Below are 22,201 nucleotides of genomic sequence, written 5' to 3' on the forward strand. Positions count from 1 at the left end.
TCTTTGTCTCTTGTAATAGTCTTTGTTTTAAAGTCTATTTTGCCTGATATGAGAATTACTACTCCAGCATTCGATTTCCATTTGCATGGAATATCTTTTTCCATCCCCTCACTTTCAGTCTGTATGTGTCCCTAGGTCTGAAGTGGGTCTCTTGTAGACAGCATATATATGGGTCTTGTTTTTGTATCCATTCAGCCAGTCTATGTCTTTTGGTTGGAGCATTTAATCCATTTACATTTAAGGTAGTTATTAATATGTATGTTCCTATTACCATTTTCTTAATTGTTTTGGGTTTGTTATTGTAGGTCTTTTCCTTCTCTTGTGTTTCCTGCCTAGAGAAGTTCCTTTAGCATTTGTTGTAAAGCTGGTTTGGTGGTGCTGAATTCTCTTAGCTTTCACTTCTTTGTAAGGTTTTAATTTCTCCATCAAATCTGAATGAGATCCTTGCTGGGTAATCTTGGTTGTAGGTTTTTCCCTTTCATCACTTTACATATGTCCTGCCACTCTCTTCTGGCTTGCAGAGTTTCTGCTGAAAGATCAGTTGTTAACCTTATGGACATTCCCTTGTATGTTATTTGTTGCTTTTCCCTTGCTGCTTTTAATATTTTTTTCTTTGTGTTTAAGTTTTGATAGTTTGATTAATATGTGTCTTGGCGTGTTTCTCCTTGGATTTATCCTGTATGGGACTCTCTGTGCTTCCTGGACTTGACTATTTCCTTTCCCATATTAGGGGAGTTTCCAACTATAATCTCTTCAAATATTTTCTCAGTCCCTTTTTTTTCTCTTCTTCTTCTGGGACCCCTATAATTAGAATGTTGGAGCGTTTAATGTTGTCCTAGAGGTCTCTGAGACTCTCCTCAATTCTTTTCATTCTTTTTCATTTATTCTGCTCTGTGGTAGTTATTTCCATTATTTTATCTTCCAGGTCACTTATCCGTTCTTCTGCCTCAGTTAGTCTGCTATTGATTCCTTCTAAAGAATTTTTAATTTCATTTATTGTGCTGTTCATCATTGTTTGTTTGCTCTTTAGTTCTTCTAGGTCATTGTTAAACATATCTTGTATTTTCTCCATTCTACTTCCAAGATTTTGGGTCATCTTTACTATCATTATTCTGAATTCTTTTTCAGGTAGACTGACTATTTCCTCATTTGTTTGGTTTGGTGGGTTTTTACCTTGCTCCTTCCTCTGCTGCATATTTCTCTGTCTTCTCATTTTGCTTAATGTACTGTGTTTGGGGTCTCCTTTTCCCAGGCTGCAGGTTCGTAGTTCCCGTTGTTTTTGATGTCTGCCCTCAGTGAGTGAGGTTGGTTCAGTGGCTTGTGTAGGCTTCCTGGTGGAGCGGACTGATGCCTGTGTTCTGGTGGATGAGGCTGGATCTTGTCTTTCTGGTGGGCAGGACCATGTCCAGTGGTGTTTTCTGGGGTGTCTGTGAACTTAGTATGATTTTAGGCAGCCTCTCTGCTAACGGGTGGGGTTGTGTGCCTGTCTTGCTAGTTGTTTGGCATCGGGCGTCCAGCACCGGAGCTTGCCAGCCGTTGGGTAAACCTGGGTCTTAGCGTTGAGACGGAGATCTCTGGGAGAGTTCTCGCCGACTGATACTACATGGGGCTGGGAGGTCTCTGGTGATCCAACGTCCTGATCTCGGCTTTCCCACCTCAGAGGCTCAGGCCTGACACCAGGCCAAAGCACCAAGACCCTGTCAGCAACACAGCTCAGAAGAAAAGGGAGGAAAAAAAGAAAGAAAAAATAATAATAATAAAAAATAAAAAATTATTAAAATAAAAAAGAATTATTAAAATAAAAAGATTAAAAAAAAGAAGAGAGCAATGAAACCAATAAACAAATCTACCAATGATAACAAGTGCTAAAAACTACACTAAGATAAACATAAAAATCAGAAACAAGTCAGTTGCAGACAGCAAACCCTAAGTTTACAGGTGCTCCCAAAGTCCATCGCTTCAATTTTGGGACAATTCATTGTCTAGTCAGGTATTCCACAGATTCAGTACATCAAGTTGACTGTGGGGATTTAATCCGCTGCTCCTGAGGCTGCTGGGAGAGATTTCCCTTTCTCTTCTTTGTTCGCACAGCTCCTGGGGTTCAGCTTTGGTTTTGGCCCCACCTCTGCATATGGCTCACCCTCAGGCATCTGTTCCCACCCAGACATGAGAGGGTTAAAGCAGCAGCTGATTAGGGGGCGCATGCCACGGGGAGGGAGGGGTATGGTAGTTATCATTGGAATGCAGGGTGAGCCTGCGGTGGCAGAGGCCAGCATGACACTGCAACAGCCTGAGGCACACTGTGTGTTGGGACCCTGGCAGTGGCTCCTGGGGGGGGGGGGTGCATGTGGATACTGACCTGTGCGTTTCATGCCCGTCTCTGGTGTCCGAGCTAATAGCCATGGCTTGCACCATCTCTGGACCTCGTTTAGTCAGTGCTCTGCCTTCTGTGTGCAGACAGGGAAGATTCTCTCCCCTGGGGCAGCCCGAAACAATGGTCTCTTGCCTCTTACGCAGGTCCAGACTTTTTTCCAGACTCCCTCCCTCCTAGCTGTGGCACGCTAGCCCCCATCAGGCTGTGTTCACGCAGCCAACCCCAGTCCTCTCCCTGGGATCTGACCTCCAAAGCTGGAGCCTGAGCTCCCAGTCCCCACCTGCCCCAGCAGGTGAGCAGACAAGCTCTGAGTGCTGGTTGGCACCAATTCTCTGTGTGGGTATCTCTCCACTTTGCCCTCTGCACCCCTGTTGCTGTGCTCTCCTCCATGGCTCCGAAGCTTCCCCCCTGCCCACCTGCCGTCTCTGCCAAAGAAGGGGCTTCCTAATGAGTGGAAACTTTTCCTCCTTCACAGCTTCCTCCCAGAGGTGCAGGTCCCGTCCCTATTCTTTTGTCTCTGTTTTTTCTTTTGTCCTACCCAGGTACATGGGAATTTTCTTGGCTTTTGGGAAGTCTGAGGTCTCCTGCCAGCGTTCAGTAGGTGTTCTGTAGGAGTTGTTCCACATGTCGATGTTTTTTTTTTTTTTTTTTTTTTGTGGTACGCGGGCCTCTCACTGTTGTGGCCTCTCCCGTTGCGGAGCACGGGCTCCGGATGTGCAGGCTCAGTGGCCATGGCTCACGGGCCCAGCCACTTCGTGGCATGTGGGATCTTCCCAGACCGGGGCACAAACCTGTGTCCCCTACATTGACAGGCAGACTCTCTACCACTGCGCCACCAGGGAAGCCCTGTTGATGTATTTTTGATGTATTTGTGGGGAGGAATGTGATCTCCACATCTTACTCCTCCGCCATCTTAAAGGTCCCCCCCAAGGGTTGTATCTTTGGTCATCATAATGGTCTATGCTATCTCTGTGCCAGTTCATCTATTCCCACATTTCTGGTACTACTTATAACCTGAACAACTACCAAATCCACATCTTTAGCCCAACCTACTTGTTAAGCCTCAGATATCATTAATGTCAGGCACCTCAATCTCAGCACATTCCAAAGTGAACTTATCTACCCCTACCCCGTGACACAAACCTACTCATTATCTTTCCTGCAAAATCTGCTCATGTTCCAAGTTGCCTGTCTTGGTTAAGGACTTACTACGTACTCTGAGGACCAGGCCATAAACTGAGCAATCATTGTAGACAATTCCTTCTTTTTACTCCATTTCTACCCCTTTCTATTTAGTGGGTCACAAGTACCATGGATTACTTATGACAGTTATTTTACTTCAGTCTGAGTCTCATATCTTGCCTAAGCAAATGCAAAAATCCCTAGGTCTAGGCTCATACTCCTCTAATCCATCATCCAGAATCATGTCTTTCTAAAACATGTATCTATTGATGTTTTTCCTCTACTTTAAACCAATTAATGACTCCATGTTACCTTGAGGATAAAAATCCAAATTTAAACATGGTATATAAGAGTCTTCATAATCTGATATTTGTCTGATTCACTATACTTGTTCACTCCTCAACACTTAACTTTGATCCAGTCATATTAAGTCCCTCCCAATTCCACTGGCAGTGATGATTTAATGAGAAAATAAATGTAAAGTACTCAGTAGAGTATCTGGCACATACTAAGCACTTAAAAACGATAGTTCACTATGTGTTCCAAGATTCTAGGCCTGTGGACAACATAATGGTCTATTTAGAAGTGCTTCATAACACTCTTACCCAGGGGCCTGGTGAACTCCTAATTAATTAAAACCCAGCTCAAGTACACCTCTCTGCAGCTTTCTTTGACCCACTCAAGCAATTCATTAATCCTCATTTATCTCATCATCATATAACTGGTTTTTACCTGTATGACTGCAATTATCATCTTTCGATCCAATTCTTTGTTTACATGTTTAAGTTCCCTACTAGAATGCAGTCCTCAAGCATAGTGACTGCTTCTTAGTCATCTTTGTATTTTCTACTGCCTGATATGGTAGATTTGTGATAAAAGCTTGTTGAAATTAATATCTCTTAATACAAAATGTAATTCACTTGACGAAAAAAGTGCTAGGGTAGGATCAGAAGTGATTGGCTATCTCAACCTATTTGGAAAAGGTTAACCATTAAAAGAGTCACACTAGGCCCTATGGAGCAGAGCCAATTTCTTTTTTTAACAAATAGGAGGTAATATGTGAATCCATGAAGAAAAGTTAATTGTTTTCCATTGCTACTAAATATTTGCCTTTTGACTTTTTCCCCTTCTGTTAAAAAACAAACAAAGAAAAAAAAAACCCAGATTTTTTAAAAAGTTGTTTCAACTTTTTGTTGAGAAATAACACCTAAACAGGAAACAAAGGGACAATATCTATAAGTAAGTTTTGTGTAGAAATATTTCAGTTTGAACAGCATGAAGCAAATACTAGAAGCAAGATGTACCAAACTCCATAAATGGCTAGTTTACTTGCTTAATCTGTTAGAAATAAAATATGACTTACTGTGGTTACTATTAAACTGAACAGAACTAAAGTAAAAAGCAGATGGTAGTTCATAGAGTTCTTTGTCTTGAAACATTCAAACCTTAAAAAGAAAAAAGAGAGAGAAAGAAACTTGTTTTAGAATATATAACTAGGAAAACAAATAGAACACTGTTTTACCACTTGTATACTTGCCCCTGGGTCTAGTGATGCCCATCATTTCCTCTCAACCACATACCCATCTTAGAGAACCCACACTGCCTACAGCCTCCAAGAGGCTACGGGGACCAGGAGTAGATGCCTGACTTAAACTGGGCCAGTGAGAGGCTCTCTTCTGAGAATTTGGAGTTTGGGAGCCAGAGACTGAATCAAGTGTAGAGAATCAAAGTATAAAGCCATGTGGACTCAAGGTCTGATGCTTATATTTGGGCAACTAACTTGAAGTAGATGAGTGAGCAGAGAAGTGATATGCAGGAAGAGAAAAAAAAGCAGATACAAAGACTTGAAGCCATGTGGAGAGGAAGGAATAGAGAAAAGAGGGAGGGAGAGAGAAGTTGCCCTTCCAGTTCTGGTGAGCTGGACTTCCTGCTATGCCATATAATTCCCTCGTGTCCTTACAGTAAATAAATCTCTCCTAAATCAATTGGCTTGAGTAGGTTTCCACATCTTGGAACTAATGATCCCTGACTAACACACACTGTCACAGAAAATATCACTCTATTACAATTGTCTCTTTGCTTATCTGTCTCCCCAACCAGACTGTGAATTTTTTGTGTGCAAGGATAAAATCTTTTTTTTCATATACCTAGTCACTAGGAAAGTCTGACACAGGAAACATTCAGTGAATAAGTAAATATGAACATATGTTTGGCTATCAGCTAAGTATCCAACTTCTGAACCTATGTTTTGTATAAGCAGCAGGAGAGTTCTCTCAGTTTACTAATTATTAGGAATTGGACCCAACTCCTATTTCCCTATCTGTAAAGAAAGGTGGCTGGAAAGTAATGGCAATCACATATTGAAAAGAATCAGATAACCATCACGTAAAGGATTCAGAGAAGTCTTACTAGCACTAAGCCCTCTTTTACCTTTAAATTCTCTGACTTGATGACATTTTGTGTGTGTGCATGTTGTGCTTGATGGTTTTACCATATTGCTTCATTTAATGAGACACATAACCAGACTATTTGAGAGGGATGTTTTTGGAACAAAACATTAACTGAGGTAAGAAAGCAGTCATCTGCTCTCTCCCTTTCTTGTAGTACTTGTCTGGGTACTTTTTAAGTATCTGCTCTCAGCTTTGTCTCATGCAGGTACAGGTACATCAGGACATTAGCATATCAATGCTCGCTGTTACTTTATTTTTCTTTTAATAAATATAGTTTTGACAGAAAAGATAGATCAGTAACAATGTCAAGGAGAGCAAAGACCTTAGTCTCAGTCTTGAGGACAGCTTTCAGAAAATGGTACATGGGATTTCCTTGTTTTTGATCTTGTTTTCTAACTGCCAAAATCTGCTTGTCACAGATGCAGACTGTGATGGGCTGATGACTTATTAAGAAGAGTCACCTGAAAATATTTTTCTAGATCAGGGGTGGCAAACTACAGTGCAAGAACCAATTTCTCAACCTAAGCCTGTTTTTGTAAATAAAATTTACTGGAAGACAGTCACACCCATTGGTTTACATATTATCTATGGCTGCTTTCACACTACAACAGCAGAGTTGAAGAGTTGCAACAGAGACCACAGGCCCAGAGAGCCTAAAATAATTACTGTCTGGCCCTTTACGGAAGAAGTTTCTGATGAGCTCTTGTAAATAATATATTTTTTCAAACTATTTTTATTTTTACGTATCTTTAGAAGATATTCTTGAGCTAGCAATGATGATCCTGTTGAAAAGAATCAGAGAACCATCACATAAGAGGTTCAGAGAAGTCTCAAGAATTAACACTAGAAAACAGAAGGTATATTTTAAAAGTTAAGTTTATTAAACTTGTAGTTCAGTTTCCACTGTGACACTTACTAACTGCATGACCTTAAGCAAGTCACCTAAGCATAAGCTCTGCTTATATTCTTAGATAAAATAGGGACAATACCTATTTATCTTGCACAACTGTGAGAATTTAGAGAAGATTTTGTGTGCTGCCCAGCACAATTACAGGTACAAAGTAGAGAAATGTTATTATGGCATAATATATAAAATCTTTACCTAAATTTTTATGTATCCATAACTCAAGGAAAGGCAAATTGTGTAAGTAAGTTAATCTTACTTAATTTAAGTAAGATTCTACCTAAATTGGCTATAAGGTTTTGAGATCAAACAAGTTCATAAACAATATTATTATAACTTCCCAGAAATTATACTCTACATTGAGATCACAAAAGTTACAATCTTCTACACTGTTACCATCTCCCAGTAATACCACTGGATTAGTTATATTACATAATTCCCTATGAAGTAAACATGAATTTAAAAATATTATCAAGCATATGAATTTTAAACATAAATACTTACATGCAGTATACAAATATACAACAGCTGTAAATCATTGGGAGTTCATCCAATAGCTGTAAGAAACAAAGGTAAGAGAACTTGAATATTGTAGAGCTGCAATTATTATGTGAATCCAAAATAAAACATCAGAATGATTAAGATGGTCACCTCTTATTATCTGATATCTTTTACTAATTCTCATAGATTTATCATCATCTAATTTATTCTCAGTGTGTACATTTAGTTTATTGTTTTTGAACAAAGAAGCTTACCCACCCATCTGTCCTAATCTACACACCTAAGTAGGATGCCTGACTCACTGGTCAGCTTGGATCATTCAGTATCATAAACCATAACATGCCTCTAGGAAAGAATGATGTCCACCATCTACAGGTGATAGGTCCTATCAGTATTCTTTTGCATTTTCCCCCCATCCTATAGCACCTAAGATAAATAAAATGTTCAGTCATATACATAAAAAGAGATAGTAATGGTTGGGGAAGTCAGTTAATCTAAGTGATGTCTAAGTATGTCTCTGAAAAATAATAATATTATTAGCAATAATAACAGCTATAGCTATTACATATTAAACTACAAGCTGGACACTTAGTGTCCAGCTAAGTGTTGTGATAGGGTATTTCTAATACTTAAACCAATCCTATAGAATTTATTCACTAGATATGCATTTGATGAAATCTTTAATAATATATCTACTATGTGCCAGGCAACATGTTAGGGGTTGAGGATACGACAAAAACAACACATAATCACTGCCCTCAGGGAATTCACAGTCTAGTGAGGTAGAGGGAATGAAAAACATGTGATTAAATACACAGTAAAGATTCCAAAAAAGGGGGCACAAAGAAGCCAGAAAAGGTGGTGGCAGGAAATGAAATGATGGCAGAGAAAGGCATTCTAGGAAGAAGGAAGAGAATTTATGCAAAGTGATATATTCTAGTAAATTACTGGAATAATGAAAATGACAGCATTTGTGCAAGGTCTTATGATTAAATGTTTCACATTTATTATTTTAATTTTAATTTTCACAATTCTAAGATAGGAACTATTATCTATGTTCCAAGATGAGAACACTAAGGCTTAGAAGGTTTAAGTAACTTTTTTTCCCCACATCTTTATTGGAGTATAATTGCCTTACAACGTTGTGTTAATTTCTGCTGTACAACAAAGTGAATCAGCTATATGTATACATATATCCCCATATTCCCTCCCTCTTGAGCCTCTGAAGATCACAAGCTAATATGCAACAGAGCAAGATTTTGAACGGACTCCTCTATATTATGTTGCCTCCAAAACCATTCATTTGAATCACCTTTAAATGTTCAAAAAAACTGATATAATATCATGACTTACTGCAGGTAAATCTACCACCAGTTTTATGATATACAGAAGATTCCTTTATTTAAAGTTTTGAACCAGGATCTACTGACTTTACATTAAACACCTTTAGATGGGTCTTTTGTGTTTCCACATAAATTTTCAAATTTTTTGTTCCAGTTCTGTGAAAAATGCCACTGGTAATTTGATAGGGATTGCACTGAATCTATAGATTACCTTGGGTAGTACGGTCATTTCTAACAATATTGTTTCTTCCAATCCAAGAACATGGTATATCTTTCCATCTGTTCGTGTCATCGTTAGTTTCTTTCATCAGCATCTTATAGTTTTTGGAGTACAGGTCTTTTGCCTCCTTAGGTAGGTTTATTCCTAGGTATTTTATTCTTTTTGATGAGATGGTAAATGGGATTGTCTCCTTAATTTCTCTTTTTGATACTTCATTGTTAGTGTATAGAAATGCAACAGATTTCTGTTTATTTATTTTGTATCCTTCAACTTCACCAAATTCACTGATGAGCTCTAACAGTTTTCTGATGTTGCTTTAGGATTTTCTATGTATAATATATCATGTCATCTGCAAACAGTCAACATGTGATTTTTGAGGGGACACAATTCAGTCCACAGAAGTGTGGCAGTGTGTTTCAAAATATAAATTTTATTATTATTCAAGTATGGTGAAGCCAACAGATCAGGAGATGATTGCCACTGAAAAGGAATTCCCTGGTGGTTAGGACTCCATGCTTCCACTGCTGGGGGCCCAGGTTCGATCCCTGGTCAGGGAACTAAGATCCTGTAAGCCATGTGGCATGGCCAAAACAAATAAACAAGGAAGTAAACAAAATAGGAGGTAAAAATTAAGGGGGAACTTTCCCCTTTAAAAAAAAAAAAAGATAGTGTGTTACTCACAGTTCCCAAGAGGAGGGGGCACGCCATGCAGGACAGCATAGGAAAGCACCAGGGTCAGTCAGGAGGCAGAAGGAGCAAGAGGAAAAGTGTGGGCAAGACCCTTTATTGCGGTTTCCTTAAGAAAGGCAAGGCAAGGGAGGGTAAGCAGGTTTAGAACTGGCTAGTTTGAATAACTTCAGGGGGCCCTGGGGTATAAGGAGCTATCTTTAGTTATCTGGTACCTGGCTCTGGGGTGATTAGAGCAGAGGAATCTTACACTCTTCCTGGAGTGTAAGATGTGGTTTAGAGAATGGGCTCTGGATTGGTTAGTTTGCATATGAAAGGCACAGACCAGGTTGAGTTGTTTGCTATATCTAACAACTGGCTATCCCTGGGAGGGGCAGTCTCTCACTAATCAGCGAGGACCCAGATGCTAGAACATCAAGAATACATAAGATAATATAGTTGTTATGAACTGAATGTGCTTGTGTCAGACACAAATTCATATGTTGAAGGTCTAACCCGCAATCTGATGGTATTTGTAGATGGGTCCTTTGGGAGGTAATTAGGGTCAGACGAGGTCATGAGGGTAGGGCCCTCACGATGGGATTAATGCCCTTCTAAGAAGAGACACCAGAGAACTTGTGAGAAGGTAGCTGCCTGCAAGCCAGGAAGAGAGCTCTCACCAGACCTGCCCATGCTGGTACCCTGATCTCGGACTTCCAGCCACCAAACTATGAAAAAAATAAATGTCTATTGTTTAAGCCACCTACTCTATGGTATTTTGTTATGGCAGCCCGAGATGACCAATAAAGTAGTAAATATTTGGTGCCAGATCAGGTACGTGTGGAGAGTGCTCTGAAGGGAAAATACATGGATGTGGGATGACTAGCTAGGAGGTTACAGAAGTCAGACTAAGCAAAGTTGCTACTTGGATTAAGGTAACAGAATTGGGAATAGACCTCGGTGAACAGACTTGAGAAATATTTAGGAAGTAAAATAAACAGAGATTTGTGATTGATTTGACATAAAGGTGAGGCAGAACAAACTCTCAAGGATGACTCCCAAGTTTCTTGCCTAAACACTTCAGTTGATGGTAAGCATAGTTTACTGAGATTGTGAAAACAGACACAATTACAAGAACAATTTTCAACGTGTTGAGTTTGAGATATCTGTGAGACAGCCAAGAGGAAATGTCAATCAGACAACTAGAAATACAGATCTGTAGCTGAGAAGAAAGGTCTGGACTCCAGATGTTGGCTGCTTTTCTGTTTATTTGTTTAAAGAAACTAAATTGAATTAAGCATATGTTAAAATGGCATGGATTTTAAAATCTGGTTAATATAAATACAAAAGTCTTATTTCAAAACCATAACTAGCAAAATTATGACTGGTAAAAGAACACAGAGTTCTAGAGTGGGGTGGGGTATGTGTTTGAAGATGAGTCTGGAGAGGTAGGCAGAGGCCAGATCACAAAGCCTGTGGTTTAAATTCATGCACTTGAGCTCTGGGAAGTATTAAAGAGGTTTAAAAAGTGACATGCCATCTGAAGAGCAGGGACTGTATTTATGCATCTCAGCCCCAACACTCGTACAAAGCCTAGCAAACACTGCTATAAGAATGAAAACAGGAAGAGTATTTCTATTCCAGTGTGACAAAAGGATAGGGGAAGCAGGGACACCAATTAGGAACCAGTTACAGGAATCTGGGTTGGAGATGATGGATTAAGGCAGTGGCAGTGGAGACAGTTAGAGGTAGACGTATTTAAGAGTTATTACAGAAGTTGAATCAAGAGTTATTACAGAAGTTGAATCAAGAGTTTGTAGAGGTGAAAAAAGTAGGAGAAATTAGAGATGAATCATGGGTTTTTGGTTTGGGCTTTGGGTGTAAGGTGGTTTCATTTACTGAGATAGGGAGCAAAGGAGAAAGAAGGGTAGTATTTATAACCAGAACATTTGCTGTTAATATTATAAAGTCTGACTTAGCTTACATTACCTAACATTTAAGCTATTTTCATTTCTGTAATATAAATAAAGTTATAAGTGAACAAAACAGTTTTTTGGTTTTATTTTCTAGGATAAATATATTTATTTTTACTTGTGAGAAATACATGAATACATTCTTTTACTAGCATTTTTTCCTAACATCAAACATATTACATGCTCAGTATAGAATACATGGAAAAAGCAGAAAAACAGAAAGAAAAAACTAAGAAATTACCTTCAATTTTACCCTCCCTGTGATTATCAATAACTGTGTATATCAGTTAGTGAAAGCAAAAAAGAATGAGTTGAATGAGTGAATAGATGAAAAGAAAATCTGGGAGAAGTCTCCTAAAAACTGAAAGTTCCTACCACCATCAACGCAAGATAAAATCCTACAACAGGTAAAGGCAACAAAAGAATACAAAACAAAATGTGGGTCCTAATCTTGTTCCTAACTTCTAGTCAGATCACTTTCCCTCTCTTGGGCTGTTCTTCCATTTATAAAATTTACAGATTTGGACTAAATTTCAAAAATCTCTTTTAATATTAAAGTTCTATGATTCTAAATTGTTCTTTGGTACCTTTTACCCCTTATGTGAAGGCCGTCTGCTCACTCCTGCTATCTCTACCCCTTCTCTAACGCTTTCCTCAATCTCACTCCCAAATGTATTGCTCTTGGCTGGTTGCCACAAGAATGTGACACATTAATCAAGAGAAAGGAGTTAGTAATAGCTTAAAATGTTACCCTCCACAGGGGCACACGTAATTTAACACTACTTACAGGAATGAATCACTAACAGTGAATCAATAATGGTGGTTTCAAATATTCTGACTGACTGAAGAAAAAGGAAGGAAACTAACATTTATTAAACACTTATTTACTAGATCCTATTAAATAAGGATGTCCTTTCACATATGCCAATCAACTCATCCTCATAATACTCCTACAGGCATATTAGACCCATTAGACAAATGAGAAAACTAAGGCTCAGCAAGATTAAGTGGCATGTCTATGCTCAAATAGCCAGTAAACTGATAGAATAAGAACTGGAACCTATGCAGCAGCCACCTAGGAACAATAAATCTGATGAAAATACCATTCAAGCTCCAAATCATTCTGAAGACAGAACTGTCAATATCTACTTGTGCTCAGTTTAGGCAGGAATAAAAAACAGGCCTCCAATTTCTCTACAGCTACAACAAGCGAAGTTCAGGCTGGTGAAATGGTTCACTGACCACCAGAGGCAGGTAAGTGGCAACATTGCCATTTCTTACTTTGCTTCAGTGATTTTGCATAACAAATGATGGCTTAACATTGTTGAGTCAAATTTATCCTGAAAGGAGACAAGACAGGGAACCTGCAAGGGATATCCGTGATCATGTTATGTTTAGATTAAAGAAATGGAGAAGCTATTTAAAGAAATCCTTCGATACTGATGATTCCCCCCTCCTTCTCAATCATTGGGAAAATGGGTCATGTGTCATTTCTGCCATGTTAGGCAAGCACATAAAACCACCATCGTGTAGACCAAAGGGGGAATGAAATAAGACATGTGTAAAATTTGTCCATGAAGTTGAGAAAGCAGTATGATAATAATGATAAAGCATAGTGTCAAAGATCTCAGGATCAAAGGCCATCTTGTCCATCCAAATGCTATGTTATCTTGGTGACAATCTTGCCAACTATTAAGTTTACATGCAAATCAAAGTGTGTCCCACCTCTGCTCAAAATACAGGTTAAAATAATGGTTCACAGGGGATAAAGTCCATGAGGCTTTGATGCGCCTGTGGTTAGTTCCCCAAACCACATCTCCTGCCACTTAGTTCATTGCCTGCCTGCTCAATAATGTAACAAATGTTAGCTATTATTACTGGTAGAACTGTCACCATCATCACCACATCCTCCCACTCCAAGGCTACAACCATAATGTACTACCTGCAGGGCTCTGAGAAGCCAAACGTACTCTCACAACTCTGTGTGTTCTAGTTGGCCTGGCAAATTCCTATTCATCTTTGACAATGCAATTCAAACATGTGTCTGAGTCTTCTGTGTGAAACCCCTTTTCTGACCTCCCTGCCCTAACAATCACTTTCTCTTTCCAATCACTGTATTCACTAGCATATTATCTTCATTCCTAGACCATAGATTCCTTGAAAGAAGGATTATATAATCTTTACCTATACATAACTGTTACCCAGATACCAAAAAAATTTTATTGAACTAATGAAAGTGTTTGTCTAGCCTATGCTTGGGTACCTCCAGGGACAGAGGACTCCCGCTCTTCTAAGGCAGGCCTTACTATCTATGGGCTCAGAAAATTCTTCCCTATGTTGAGCAAGATGTCTCTTAGTCTTTAACCCCACTAGGACCACAAAGAATAAACCTGGTCCTCTTCGACGTGTCAACGCTTAAATACTGATTTGTAAAACATTTATGTTGTATTATATGCCAGACCCATGGGATAAGTAGAGGATACGCCAAGGTCAAGCAGAGAGAGTCCCTGCTCCTTGGGAACTCACATTCTGATAGAGAAGTCAGACACATAAATATACATAAAATAACACTGATAAGGGCAAGTAATAGTGATACATGGAGCATGATATGGAAGAACACATGAGGGGTACATATGCCACCCTGGGGCCATGGAAGGCCTCCTAGAAGAGCTGCCACTCTGCCTGAGAGTTTAAAGGACAAACTAGAATGGAGAGAAAGCCTGATATATACAGTTGAGTGGGGGTAACTGAACATGTCTTCTCTTCTTCAAGCTAAACATTCTCAGTTCCTTCCCCTAGTCAGGTATCATGACTAGATTTTTAATTCTTTCACCATTCTGGGGTCTCTCATTTGAATACATAGCCAGGCCAGGCCTTAGACCTAAATGCAATATTCCTGTCATGATCTGATCAGTGCACAGCAGGGGAGTCTATCCCCCACCCCCGCCCCGCCTCACTCAGATGCCTAGTCTTGCCTGACAGCTTGTCTCAGCACATTGATCCAGCTGTTTCCTCATGTATGGAAGAGACATACACTAACTTCCAGGGTAAACATTTTAGAACTAATGGACAGCAAGAATGATCCTTGAGATTTTAAAATTTAAGTCTTAGGGCTTCCCTGGTGGTGCAGTGGTTGAGAGTCCGCCTGCCGATGCAGGGGACACGGGTTCGTGCCCTGGTCTGGGAAGATCACACATGCCGCGGAGCGGCTGGGCCCATGAGCCATGGCTGCTGAGCCTGCATGTCCGGAGCCTGTGCTCTGCAGCGGGAGAGGCCACAACAGTCAGAGCCCCGTGTACCGCAAAATAAATAAATAAATAAATAAACTAATAATGATAAAATTTAAGTCTTAGAAAACATGTGTTAAGGGGATGTCAAGAGAATACTGCATGCACAGAATTAGACTAGAAGCTTTGTAAATTTTTCTGGTTATTTGTCACTGTGTGAACCCCCCCCCCAAAAACTCAGCAGCTTAAAATAGCAATATTTACTTTACACATTAATGTGTGTTTAAAGCAGGGTTGGGAAGGGAAGGTCCATCTCTACTTCACTCACTGTGAGCTGGGACAGCTCAAAGGCTGGGAACTGGAATCATCTAAAGATTCACCCACTCAAATTTTTGGCAGTTGATGCTGGCTGAAGTCTGGGGATTTCAGTGAGGTGTAGCAAGAACACCTACACATGGCTCTTCCAAGTGGCTTCTTTACAGTATGGTGCTGGGTTCTGAGGGTAAATGTCCCAGGAAGACTAGGCAGAAGCTGTACTGCTTCTTATGACTCAGTCTTGGATGTCATATAGCTTCAGGTCTACTATAGTCACAATCCTGCCCAGATTCAAGGGCAACAAACAAGAGATTCCACCTCTTGAGGAGAGCCAGTGTCACCTTGTAAGAAAAGCAGGTGGGATGGGATATATGGGTGTGAACATCTTTGGAAAATAAAATAATCTTGCCACATAAATAAAACTCAAAACTGAGTTAAATATCTCCAATAATAGGAGGCAGTCTGCTTTAGGATGAAGGGTATTCTGATTGGCTTATTAGTATTATTACTATTCCTCCAAAGAAACTTTGGAGTCTTCTAAAGTCTCCTCCTTTCTTTAAAACAAACATAAACACGTATTTTCCTTATCATAAAAGTACTTCATATTTATTGTAGAAAACTTGCTAAATACAGAAATGCAGAGAAAAAGAAATATAATTGCCTGTAACCCCACAAACCAGGGGTAACTACAATATTTCAATAGAACTCTTTAGTCATTCACTCGTGTGATTAATTAAATGTCCTTCTTTCCTCCCTTTCTTCCTCCCTTCCATGTATGTTTTTATTGTGCATATGTCAGCACTATTTTATATGCTAAGGTAGAGCAGTATTTAAGAGAGGTGAGATACCTGCTCTCAAGTTTACATTCTAGTAGGGGAAAGTGCAAATAAGATAATTTCGAATAGCAATAAGTGCTATGAAAAACATAAAGTAAAAGCAATTCACGGAAGGGATTGCTTTACATAAAAGGGTCAGAGAAAGCATGTCTGAATAGACGTCATTTGTGTTGAAGAGTCAGAAGGGACCAGACATGCAAAAATTTGCGATAAAAGTATTGCAGGCAGAGGAAATAGCAATTACGAAGGCCATGAGGTCTTGTCTGAAGAACAACAAGGCCAGTGTGGCTAGAATGTAGTGAACAATGCAAAGGAATTGTAAAAACTGAAGCTGCAGAACTAGAGCTGGATTGGATCATGTAGGCCATGGTAAAGAATTTGGATTTCACTTTAATGCAAATGGATGCCTTGGAGAGTGGTTTTTTTCTTTTTTAATTTTATTTATTTTTGGCTGCATTGGGTCTTCATTGCTGCGGGAGGGCTTTCTCTAGTTATGGCAAGCGGGGGCTACTCTCTGTTGTGGTGCGTGGGCTTCTCCTTACGGTGGCTTCACTTGTTGTGGAGCACGGGCTCTAGGCATGCGGGCTTCAGTAGCTTCAGCACGCAGGCTCAGTAGTTGTGGCTCACAGGATCTAGAGCACAGGGTCTGTGGCACACCGGCTTAGTTGCTCTGTGGCATGTGGGATTTTCCTGGACCAGGGAGGGCTCGAATCTGTGTCCCCTGCATTGGCAGGTGGATTCTTATCCACTGCACCACCAGGGAAGTCCCCCTTGGAGAGTTTTAAGCAGGAGAATGACATGACCTGATTTAAAGTTTCAAAGATCACCTTGGCTGATTGCAGAGGCAACGGCTGACTACTGCAGTAGTCAGGAAGTGGGATGGTGATGCCTTACACTAAGGTAGGAGTAGTAAAAACAGGGAGAGTAGGCAGATCCAGGTATATTTTAAAAGTAAAACCAGAAGAATAGACTTAATGTGAGGGATGAGGCAAAGAAAGAAATCAGGGATGAGTCTAGGTTTTTGGCTTCAGCAAATGGGTGGGTGATGGCATCACAGGGGAACACCAGGAAGGAACAGGTATGGGAAAAGAAATAAAGAATTATATATTGCCCATATTAAAGGTTGAGATTTCTATGATATGTCAAACATACAAATCTAGAGCTAAAAGGTTAGGTCAGAACTGAAGATAGATGTTCTGAATCATCAGTATATAGATCACATTCAAAGCCATGAGATTATATAAGATCACCTTGGAGAGAATACAGAGAAGGTAGCCCAGGACAAAAGAGTAGCCAGTGAGGTAAGGAAGAAAGCTAGGGGAATTTCCTTTTCCATAAACAAGGAAAACTGGGAAGCCAAGACAAATGTTTCATGAAGAAAAAAGCAAACAACGTGTGGAATGCTACTGAGAGGTCAAATAAGAAGAATATAAAAATGTGTCTATTGGATCTGGCAAGATGAAGGTCACTGTTGACCTTGACAACAGCAGTTTCTGTGAAGTGAAGGCAAGAGATGCCTAATTGGGATGGAAGGGAAAGAGAGGGAGGTGAGTGGAGAGAGAGAGGAGATAATCAAATGGTTCTGATGTGATAAGGAACTGAACAATGACTCAAGAGTTAGGGCTGGACACAAGGTCAATGGTGGAATAATTTTTTAAAGATAGGAACTGTTTGAGCATGTTTTATGCAGGTGGCAGTGACTGAATGTAGTGACTTCCTAAAGACTGGTAGAGCAAGAGACTGCAGTGGGGTATGTAACTGTAGGAGTGAAGTCTTTGAGTAGGAGGGAAGGGATAAGTTTAGAGCCCCGGGAAGGGGACACTGGCTTTGACAGGATTTGATACATTTCTTCCAAAATAATAGGAGGAAGAAGGTGGTGACAGAAAGATGAGGGAGTTCTTGACTGATTCTGTCTATATTCTCATGAAATATCGAAGAAGATATCAGCAAGGAGAATGGGGTATGAGGCAAAAGAGATGTGAAAAGAAATCTAAAGCAAGGAACAGGTGTGAAATAATGGTTCTGGGAAGTGAAATTATCCGGGAAATGTAATGGCACTGCCTTGTGGCATTGAGCGCTTATTTGAGATTTCTGTTCAATAATTTAAAAGTGAGATCATTTAACAAAGGGATGTAATTTCTATGAGCAATACTTCGCTACTCAGTTCAGGCACAGAATAGGCAGATAATTGAGCTGGATGTGGGCTGAATATTACTCAAAAAGCAAGGGGCAAGGGTTTTAAGGATATCTGTATGGGTGGGTAAGAGTTATAATTAATTTGGGGCCATAGGTTGCAAACTTTGTAAAAAGGGGAAAGAAGTGAGGCAAAATGTACTTCCTCCCAGTCTTTTCACTATTATTTATAAAATTGATATCATATTACATAAAGTTTTATGTCTCTATAACATTTTCCCATGTAAACAGTCTTCAAAGTATTATTTTAATTTAGATATATCATAGTATATTTAACAATCTCCCTAGTTTTTTTTTTTTTTTGGCCATGCAGCACAGCTTGTGGGATCTTAGTTCCCTGACCAGGGATTGAAGCTGGGCCTTGGCACTGAAAGTGCGAGTCTTAACCAATGGACCGCCAGGGAATTCCCAACAATCTTCCTATTGTTAAAACATTTAGATCATTTAAAAGTCTTTATCGGGCTTTCCTGGTGACGCAGTGGTTGAGAGTCTGCCTGCCGATGCAGGGGACACGGGTTCGTGCCCCGGTCCGGGAAGATCCCACATGCCGCAGAGCGGCTGGGCCCGTGAGCCATGGCCGCTGAGCCTGCGCGTCCGGAGCCTGTGCCCCGCAATGGGAGAGGCCACAACAGTGAGAGGCCCGTGTACCGCAAAAAAAAAAAAAAAAAAAAAAAAAGTCTTTATCACGTGTAATGCTGTGATAAACATCCTTGTGAAAATCTTTTCTCTGTCTCTGATTACTTTCTTAGGAAGTATTCCTATGAGTGCAATTACTGGGTCAAAGGATATGGATATTGCTTTTCTGTTTAAAAGAAACTATTAAAACCATTTCAACCTACAGATTAAGTCAGACCAGTGCCTTATTCATTTCTGTATTCTCCATGTCAAGCCATTCTCCACGTCAAGCACATTCTCAATGGCATGCACAAGAAACCTGACACCTTATTATAAATGTGTTGAATATTAAAATCAATTCTAAGAATTCTTACATTTTAATACAGCTGTAATTAATAATTCATAGACTACTGTATAAACAGATCCTTCCAGAATAGCACTATCCAACACAGTAGGCACTAGCCTTATGTGGCTATTGAGCACTTGAAATAAACCTAATCTTAATTGAGATACACTGCAAGTGTGAAACATACACCCAGTTTCAGGCTGTGAAACATTTCATTAATAAATTTTTATACTGATTACATGTTAAAGTAACACTTTGGATATACTGTGTTAAATAAAATATATTATTAAAATTAATTTCACCTATTTCTTCTTTTTTTTCTTTTTTTTTTTTTACATCTTTATTGGAGTATAATTGCTTTACAATGGTGTGTTAGTTTCTGCTTTATAACAAAGTGAATCAGTTATGCATATACCTATGTTCCCATATCTCTTCCCTCTTGCATCTCCCTCCCTCCCACCCTCCCTATCCCACCCATCCAGGCAGTCACAAAGCACCGAGCTGATCTCCCTGTGCTATGCGGCTGCTTCCCACTAGCTATCTACCTTACGTTTGGTAGTGTATATATGTCCATGCCACTCTCTCGCTTTGTCACAGCTTACCCTTCCCCCTCCCCATATCCTCAAGTCCATTCTCTAGTAGGTCTCTGTCTTTTTTTTTTGTCATCTTCATTTATTTATTTATTTTGCTTTATAACAAATTTAATCAGTTATACATATACATATGTTCCCATATCCCCTCACTTTTGCGTCTCCCTCCCACCCTCCCTATCCCACCCCTCCAGGCGGCGAGCTGATCTCCCTGTGCTATGCGGCTGCTTCCCACTAGATATCTACCTTACGTTTGGTAGTGTATATATGTCCATGCCGCTCTTTCACTTTATCACAGCTTACCCTTCCCCCTCCCCATATCCTCAAGTCCATTCTCTAGTAGGTCTGTGTCTTTATTCCTGTCTTACCCCTAGGTTCTTCATGACATTTTTTTTTCTTAAATTCCATATATATGTGTCAGCATACAGTATTTCTTTCTCCTTCTGACTTACTTCACTCTGTATGACAGGCTCTAGGTCCATCCACCTCATTACAAATAGCTCAATTTCGTTTCTTTTTATGGCTGAGTAATATTCCATTGTATATATGTGCCACATCTTCTTTATCCATTCATCCGATGATGGACACTTACGTTGTTTCCATCTCCGGGCTATTGTAAATAGGGCTGCTATGAACATTTTGGTACATGTCTCTTTTTGAATTATGGTTTTCTCAGGGTATATGCCCAGTAGTGGGATTGCTGTGTCATATGGTAGTTCTATTTGCAGTTTTTTAAGGAACCTCCAAACTGTTCTCCATAGTGGCTGTACCAATTCACATTCCCACCAGCAGTGCAAGAGTGTTCCCTTTTTTCCACACCCTCTCCAGCATTTATTGTTTCTAGATTTTTTGATGATGGCCATTCTGACTGGTGTGAGATGATATCTCATTGTAGTTTTGACTTGCATTTCTCTAATGAGTAAAGATGTTGAGCATCCTTTCATGTGTTTGTTGGCAGTCTGTATATCTTCTGTGGAGAAATGTCTATTTAGGTCTTCTGCCCATTTTTGGATTGGGTTGTTTGTTTTTTTGTTATTGAGCTGCATGAGCTGCTTATAAATTTTGGAGATTAATCCTTTGTCAGTTGCTTCATTTGCAAATATTTTCTCCCATTCTCAGGGTTGTCTTTTGGTCTTGTTTATGGTTTCCTTTGCTGTGCAAAAGCTTTTCAGTTTCATTAGGTCCCATGTGTTTATTTTTGTCTTTATTTCCATTTCTCTAGGAGGTGGGTCAAAAAGGATCTTGCTGTGATTTATGTCATAGAGTGTTCTGCCTATGTTTTCCTCTAAGAGTTTGATAGTGTCTGGCCTTACATTTAGGTCTTTAATCCATTTTGAGCTTATTTTTGTGTATGGTGTTAGGGAGTGATCTAATCTCATACTTTTACATGTCCCTATCCAGTTTTCCCAGCACCACTTATTGAAGAGACTGTCTTTCTCCACTGTACATTCCTGCCTCCTTTATCAAAGATAAGGTGACCATATGTCCGTGGGTTTATCTCTGGGCTTTCTATCCTGTTCCATTGATCTATCTTTCTGTTTTTGTGCCAGTACCATACTGTCTTGATTACTGTAGCTTTGTAGTATACTCTGAAGTCAGGGAGCCTGATTCCTCCAGCTCCATTTTTCGTTCTCAAGATTGCTTTGGCTATTCGGGGTCTTTTGTGTTTCCATACAAATTGTGAAATTTTTTGCTCTAGTTCTGTGAAAAATGCCAGTGGTAGTTTGATAGGGATTGCATTGAATCTGTAGATTGCTTTGGGTAGTAGAGTCATTTTCACAATGTTGATTCTTCCAATCCAAGAACATGGTACATCTCTCCATCTATTTGTATCATCTTTAATTTCTTTCATCAGTGTCTTATAATTTTCTGCATACAGGTCTTTTGTCTCCTTAGGTAGGTTTATTCCTAGATATTTTATTCTTTTTGTTGCAATGGTAAATGGGAGTGTTTCCTTGATTTCACTTTCAGATTTTTCATATTAGTATATAGGAATGCCAGAGATTTCTGTGCATTAATTTTGTATCCTGCAACTTTACCAAATTCATTGATTAGCTCTAGTAGTTTTCTGGTAGCATCTTTAGGATTCTCTATGTATAGTATCATGTCATCTGCAAACAGTGACAGCTTTACTTCTTCTTTTCTGATTTGGATTCCTTTTATTTCCTTTTCTTCTCTGATTGCTGTGGCTAAACTTCCAAAACTATGTTGAATAAGAGTGGTGAGAGTGGGCAACCTTGTCTTGTTCCCGATCTTAGTGGAAATGGTTTCAGTTTTTCACCATTGAGGACAATGCTGGTTGTGGGTTTGTCATATATGGCCATTATTATGTTGAGGAAAGTTCCTTCTATGCCTACTTTCTGCAGGGTTTTTGTCATAAATGGGTGTTGAATTTTGTCGAAAGCTTTCTCTGCATCTATTGAGATGATTATATGGTTTTTCTCCTTCAATTTGTTAATATGGTGT

The 22,201-nt window shown here is 39.5% G+C and overlaps 1 protein-coding gene across 2 annotated transcripts in view; it reads right to left on the reverse strand.

Moving 5' to 3' along the window:
* The window catches only part of ACER3 (alkaline ceramidase 3), a gene marked incomplete at its 5' end in the record, with an annotated part of 196,778 nt that overhangs the window by 65,031 nt on the left and 109,546 nt on the right, over positions 1 to 22,201 (reverse strand). For both annotated transcript variants that reach the window (XM_079709508.1, XM_079709507.1), the window contains 2 exons: positions 4,920 to 5,001; positions 7,415 to 7,467. In XM_079709508.1, the coding sequence (XP_079565634.1) occupies positions 4,920 to 5,001; positions 7,415 to 7,467 (135 nt within the window). The remainder of the gene's footprint in view (positions 1 to 4,919; positions 5,002 to 7,414; positions 7,468 to 22,201) is intronic.

Source organism: Hyperoodon ampullatus (genome assembly GCF_949752795.1).
Source record: "Hyperoodon ampullatus genome assembly, chromosome: 7".
NCBI lineage: Eukaryota > Metazoa > Chordata > Mammalia > Artiodactyla > Ziphiidae > Hyperoodon > Hyperoodon ampullatus.